The sequence below is a fragment of the Sus scrofa genome, chromosome 10 (assembly GCF_054392235.1).
Source record: "Sus scrofa isolate SSC_HxYL_T2T_F1_AM1 chromosome 10, Sscrofa_HxYL_maternal_Yorkshire_Landrace_v2.0, whole genome shotgun sequence".
NCBI classification, from domain to species: Eukaryota; Metazoa; Chordata; class Mammalia; order Artiodactyla; family Suidae; genus Sus; species Sus scrofa.
In genome coordinates this window covers 59226038-59233011 of record NC_139392.1, presented here as the reverse complement: position 1 = coordinate 59233011, position 6974 = coordinate 59226038, and the positions used below count along the sequence as shown (strand labels likewise).

The window sequence follows — 6974 nt, the reverse complement described above, 5'->3', positions numbered from 1 at the left end:
CACCATGGGAACTCCAACCTCATAGTAGTTTTGATTTGCATTTCTCTAATAATCAGTGATGGTGAGCATTTTTTTCATGTGCTTGTTGGCCATCTGTATATCTTCTTTGGAGAAATGTCTATTCAGGTCTTTTGCCCATGTTTCAATTGAGTTGTTGGCTTTTTTGTTGTGGAGTTGTATAAACTGTTTATATATTTTAGATATTAAACCCTTGTCTCCATTATGTTTTATTACAGACTACTGACTATAGTTCCCTGTGCTATAGAGTATAACATTGCTATAGTGTATGTCTATCAGACGTGGGCAGCTTGGGGGATTACTGCCTCAGTCCTGGAAGGAACAGGTTTTTCAGGCAGCATCAATTCAATATGGTTCTGAGCTTTAATTTCTGCTCTTACATGTCTTGGCACCACTATATGTAATTTTTTATATCAGCATAAAATATATATTTTTTTCTCTTTAGGGTCACATCTGTAGCACATGGAAGTTCCCAGGCTAGGGGCTGAACAGGAGCTGCAGCTGCCATCCTACACCACAGCTCACAGCAACACCAGATCCTTAACCCAATAAACAAGGCCAGAGATTGAACCTGCCTCCTCATGGAAACTAGTTGGGTTCATTTCTACCAAGCCACAGTGGGAACTCTTGAAAAAATTCTTAAATCTCAAATGTGATTTTATAAAAATTAGTATTTGAAAATTCCTCAGAATACTACTTTATTCTTTTTCTAGGGCCGCTGCAACAAATTACCACAAAGTTGGTATTTTTTTCCCCTCTCTTTTTTTGTGGCCACACCCACAGCACATGGAAGTTCCTGGGCCAGGTATAAAATGTGTTCCATGGTTTAGGCTTGCTGCATCATAGCTTCAGTGCTGATCCTTAACCCGCTGTGCCACATGGGAACTTTCATAAAATAATAGAAATTTTCTCTCATGGTTTTGGAGGCCAGAAATACAAAATGAAGGTGTCAGCAGGGCCAGGATCCCTTTCAGTCTCTGTCTTTACATCATCTTCTCCATGTATCCTTGTATGTCCTTTTCTGCCTCATAAGGACATTCTCATTGTAATTAGGGTCTGCCCTAACCAAGTATAGCCCATCTCAATCTTTACCTTATTTACATCTGCAAAGACCTTATTTCCTAATAAGGTCACATTCTGCGGTTCTGGAAGACTTGAATTTAGGGGGAACACTACTCAACCTACACTTCCCAAGGCTTTATTAGAAACTGTTTAGATTATAAGACCCATGTAACAAAAATTTAACAGATCTTGTTGTATTTACCTGCTTTGAGGACAAAAATGCTGGATTACTTCCTATTCTTCTTAGATTTCCCTGCACCAGTAGAATAGTTGTCGTGGAAACAGGAGATTTCCTGTTTGAGTGTGGAGGAGTTCCCATCATTGTTCAGTGGAAATGAATCTGACTAGCATCCATGAGGATGCAGGTTTGATCCCTGGCTTTGCTCAGTGGGTTAAGGATCCAGCATTGCCATGTGGTGTAGGTCACAGATGCAGCTTAGATCTGGCATTGCTGTGGCTGTGGTGTAGGCCAGTGGCTGCTGCTCCAATCCTACCCCAGCCTGGGAACCTCCATAGGCCTCGGGTGAGGCCCTCGAAAAACAAAACAAAACAATACAAAAAAAACCCTAAGACATCTAGAATGTAATTTGAACTCCTCACTGTATAAAAATTTAAAAAATCCTTGATGTCCAGAGAGGGGAAAAGACTTGTTTAAAGTCATGTCCATGAGCAGCAGTAGAACTATCCTCCCCCCTTAGTACACACTTATCTTGAGCAGTTGGCATTGGGGGTGGTATGCATCCCCCTCCTTCAGAAAATAGCAGTAGTATATTGTATTTTTTTTTTAGGGCTGCACCTGCAGCATATGGAAGTTCCAAGGCTGGGGTCCAATCAGAGCTGCAGCTGCCAGTCTACACGACAGTCACAGCAACACTGGATCCCAGCTGCATCTTCAACCTACACTACAGTTCACAGCAATGCTGGATCTTTAACCCACTCAGCGAGGCCAGGGGTGGAATCCCCATTCTCATGGATCTTAGTCGGGTTCTTAATCCACTGAGCCGCAATGGGAACTCCAACAGTAGTATCTTTAATCAGTAACATAACATTCCCCTCCCTTACAAAAAGATGTAATGGTGGAAACTTAAATATGGTGATTGGGGCAATCATTTTTCGTTTTTAGCAGAAGGGCCTAGGGAAGCAGAGAGAGTGGTTTTGGTGGTGGTAGGGAAGGAGTTTCTCAGGTAAGCCACACATTACAGGGCCCAAACCACCATACTTCAGGACGTGGTACCCAGCAGTGCTCTCTGCATCGACAAACGGCCTTGACTCTGGAGGACAAAGAAGCCACATTATTATTTCCAGTCCTCTGTTCAGGCTGCCAAGAAAAAAGTAGCTATGACTGAGGGAAGTCTATTTTCTTTGAGACAGGAGTTGATCATTTGTTTTCTTCCTGTTCATAGCACTAGGCATGTTAATTATAGCTCTGAATACTGCTTAACAAGAAACACAGTAAACATGTGACTCTGAGCTCAGTTAATGAGTATTATTATCCTTTAAAAATTCTGACTTTGGCAATTACTCACTAATCAAGAGGAGTGTTAGGATGTGAGGCTCAACCCAGGGGAAATTTAAGAGAACAGCGCATACCTGTCTTGGAGAGCTGAATCAGAAGCGTTTGAACTCATCTTGAGTTCAGTTCTCACCTCTCTCTCTAGGGGCAGTTTATAGACACAAATTTCTCACTTCTATCCTGAAGTGAGGGCAGAAGAACCAAGCTAACAAACCTGCACTTTCTCTTGTCTTCTTCAGTAGTCCCAGAATTAGAAGCCCATGTTTCTACTGTCCCAAAACTTCCAGACATCTCAGCATAATAGCATGAAATGAGATGTGGCTAAAGACAAGAAACATTGAGTAATTCTTCTTCTTCCACCCTACAAAGCTGTCTCCCAGCTCCAGCCAACTAGAAAGGAAGAAAAAGAAAAAAAATACTTGGGTAATAGTTTCTTACCAGACTGACCCCAAGGCTAAGCCAAGAGTTCTGACACCCTGACTTTTTCTGGGTACCTCTCTAGGAAATGTCTGTGTGGCCTCTGGATAGATGAGCCCTGGACTGGCAAGCTTCAGCTTTATTAGGAACATTATTAAATTTAATATAAGGTAATGGGAGTTCCCCTTGTGGCACAGCAGAAACGAATCTGACTAGTATCCATGAGGGTTTAGCTTCTTCGCTCAGTGGGTTGAGGATATGGCGTTGCTGTGAGCTGTGCAGTGAGTCCCAGATGCAGCTCGGATCCCAAGTTGCTGTGGCTGTGGTGTAGGCCGGCAGCTGCAGCTCTGATTGAACCCCCTAGCCTGGGAACGTCCATATGCTTCAGGTGTGGCCCTAAAAGGCAAAAAAAAAAAAAAAAAAAAAGGCAAAAAAAAGAATAAATTTAATTGTAAGTTAAATTAATGGGCTGGGTGAATGTTAATCAACTTCTAGAGCGGCAGGGATGGAGGATAAGTGAGTGTCTAAAGCCAAAAATGATCCAAAGGAGTATGGGAGGAGCCAGTAGATCATTTGGAATGAGGCATGTGCCTGAGAACAAGGAAGTTCTTTCATGGCCTGCGAGTCAGGACTGCTGTCAGAAAAGGGAGAGGCCACATAAAGTCCACAAAGCCCTTCTGTGATACACACTTTGTAGCAAAGACTGGCTGGAAAGTGGGAGCAAGGCCAAGATTCCACAGAGGCCAGAGGTCCAGGCCAGGCCCTCCCCACATCCCCTGTCACCTTTCTCTGAGCATGTTCCAAGAACATGAGTCTCATGGTAACCCAAAACCTGAGGTTGTGAAGAAGCATGTCTCTGTTCAATCTGCAGCTCCCCAAAATAATTTGACCATGGAACATTTTGCCCACACCAATTACTATTCCTTGGATTTGGGATTCTGAAAATCTCATCTTGGGAAAGGCTAATTCCAGTCCCTTTCCAGATGTGACTCCTCTCCTCTAGGAAGTCTCCTCAATTGCTCTGGCTCAGTCACCTGCCCCTTCTTGTTTTGCAGCCTTTTATCACGTAGGTAGGTGCCCACATGAGTCATGTTCTGAATCAGTCCCTCAAGGCAGCTGTATTCAGCTTGCCCTGTAAAGGAACAAGGGCCATGTGACTGCTTTGCCTGGCTCCTGCCAGGCCTTCCAGAGATGACTGTGAAGAGGGTGGTAGCATTCTGCTATCTTTTAGCCACAGCCCCACATAGGTTCTGAGAAGAACATCACTACTCTGAATGCTGTGTCCCCCTCTTACAAAGGGCAGCAGGATCCGTGGTTCCATCTTCGAAAAAAATGATCGTCTGTTCCTGGGGCACCACAGCCACTTTCTCAGTCATTCTCGGGGTCCCCTCCACTGAAGCAGATGGGATCTATCACCAACCCTGGTTTATGTAAGAGGAGCTGGTCACCTTACTCAAATCCATAGTTATTAGAGCAAGGACTAGCATGCTCCCTCATTTCCAGTGTGTTTTTCCAAGCACCATACTACTTCCCTCAGGGCATATCCAATCTCAGTCAGATCCCAGAGCTCGAGACCGGGAACAAGCAGGTCTTAGCATTTGCCCTTGACATGCCTTAAACCTTGAGGGAACTTTTGTGTTCTTTTGTTCCAAGGAATCCTACCACCCCAAGCTGGCCTTTCATCTGGTCATTTGGGGCCTTTCCTACTGCCTCCTGGCTATTCATACTCAAATCACTTTGCACTGGAATAATATTTGTTTATTTTTTTACTTGGCAAAAAGTCAAGTGCTACATTTTTAAAAACAAAATCTCAAACAATCAAACGCATTACCCATCACAGAAGAGGGTCTGGCAAAAGTATAAAACATCCTACTTAAGATTTTTTTTTTTTAATATACAAGTCGGTTTAAAAACGAGAGAAGTTCTCTGAGAACTAAGAAACCTACAGCTTTGTAGTTTAATAATAGAAAAAAATTAAGACAATTAAAAGGTCTGTAGCATCCAGCATTTTGCTTAATTCCCTGTTGATAGCACCTATGTGTCGCTAGCTTAGAAGATGAGAGTTCTAGAATCTGTGTGTATGTCTTGTACCACCAAGACATAGTGGACTTGCTGCCCCTCCTACCCTCTGGCACCAGCCCCCATCACCAAGGAGAACACACTCTTTTTTTCAAACTCCTCACTTCCACCCAAGAGGATAAGTGGGAGAGCAACTTCAAAACTGGAGTGCAGGAATATGACTTCCTTTCCCCAGAATGGGCTGCTGACAGAAGCAGAGTATGCGCTTAGAATGGAGGAGGAATCTGTGGGTGGTAACAGCTGTTCTGCAACATGATGCATAACAAGCAAGGAATAACTGGACATCACGGTCAGTCAGTTGCCTGGAAGTCTAAAAACCTCAGACTAAAGAGACAGTTCAAGGGAGGAACAAATTACTAATCACATCAATGCTTTTACATGCACAACGTCACTGGCTGTAGGCCACCCCATCACCAGCCTGGGCTAAGCCAACAGAGTTGGGGGGTGGGTAGTAGCTTCAACCCCAGCCCCACTGTATTAAGAAAACAAATGTTCCACACATGAAGCACTTGCTACACAGAGATAAATGCCCTGCTCATTCCCACCCTCCAGGACTGAACCTAGTTTTGAATAAGAAAAGCAAAAATTCACTGAGGAGATTTGAAGAAAGGCAAAGAAGTTTCTCCCCAAAGCCAAGAGGACCGAGTATGTGAATTTTAGCATACTTGAGAGTCCCAGCTCCAGGCCCCTGAGAAATCAGATCAGGTCTTGTTTGAGAGGAAGGAGAGGGGGGCTGGGATGGAGGTTCTTTTTACCAAGTCCTACTAACCCTTCTGCAGCCTCCAGAGCTGCATCTTGGATGGAGACCCTGATGTTTTAGGGGAGTGGCAACTGACTTAAGCAGATGGGAAACTGAAATGGAAGTGACACAGACACAGAAATGTTCTCAACTGGGGGACACACTGATGGGAAGGCAGGTGGGAGATGGATTACTTTGGAGACCTGGTATCAGAGTCCCCAGGACTTGCAATCTAACTCAAAGGGTTTTCCTTTCTGTTTTTACTTCCTATAATAAGTGTTGTTAGACTGTATAAAACAAGATAAAGACTAGTCCTAAAGCTGGTCTCTGTGAATAAAGTTGTTTCTTTTATAAATATTTTAATTACAGTAATCCTCACTCCAGGTAATTTCAGTGACACACTGTACTTGCAGGCACACAAGTTCTCTCTCTCACACTCACACACAAACACACACACACAGCCCCCAAACTTTCACAGAAAGTCTGACAGCAACCATATAATTATAAAGAAGCCCTACCTCTGAAGAGTGAAGTAAGGGTGAGAATTAAGAATGACTACGTCAGCCTAAAGAAGCCAGAGAGGGGACAGTGTGTGTCACTTAAAGAAAAAATACAAACAGGAATTAACAACGTTTGGTTGAAAAGCAGAAAGAAAAGACAGTAAAATGAAATTCTGATTACCAAAAATGGAAAAAAGGAAAGAATCAAAAGACTCTAGATTTCCATACAGAGCTTCTTTCTGTCAAGTGCCTCAACTATAGGCAAACTCCGCTGTTCCCACTAAAATATGAGGGCCTCGCACAACTGGAGAAAAATCAAAAGAAGAAATGGAAACTGAGGATGGAAGTTAGTGTAAATCTCTGCATTTTGGAAGAGAGTTAGTTGTCATTAACTCCAGAGCCCAGCATAGTTTCCATGGAGCCCTGAAGGGAGGGGACCTCCTGCCACAAAGAGTTTCGTCCCGGACGAGTCGTAGCAGTGGGTGTAAACAGCATTAGGGAAGAAATCAATGTCCGAAAAGTAATTCCTCCAGGTTTCATCATGATTCTATGGGAAAAAGAGAGATTCTATTAGCACTTGCCATGGGGCAGGAAAGGGGAAAGAAGGGAGAGGAATGTTTCCTGGGCTCCTTAAGAGGAGAAGGTC

The 6974-nt window shown here is 43.5% G+C and overlaps 1 protein-coding gene across 4 annotated transcripts in view; it reads right to left on the bottom strand.

The window, feature by feature from the left end:
- Window positions 1–1851: 1851 nt before the first annotated feature.
- The window catches only part of DCAF12 (DDB1 and CUL4 associated factor 12), a 44144-nt gene continuing 39021 nt past the window's right edge, over window positions 1852–6974 (bottom strand). For 3 of the 4 annotated variants that reach the window (XR_014817774.1, XM_021064687.2, XM_021064689.2), the window contains one exon: window positions 4747–6875. Coding sequence is in view for 3 of the 4 variants with exons in the window: in XM_021064687.2 (XP_020920346.1) it covers window positions 6717–6875 (159 nt within the window). In the remaining variant the exon portion in view is untranslated. Of the gene's footprint in view, window positions 2984–4746; window positions 6876–6974 lie in introns of those variants that run through there. The other variant, XM_084979875.1, reaches the window with a different exon arrangement.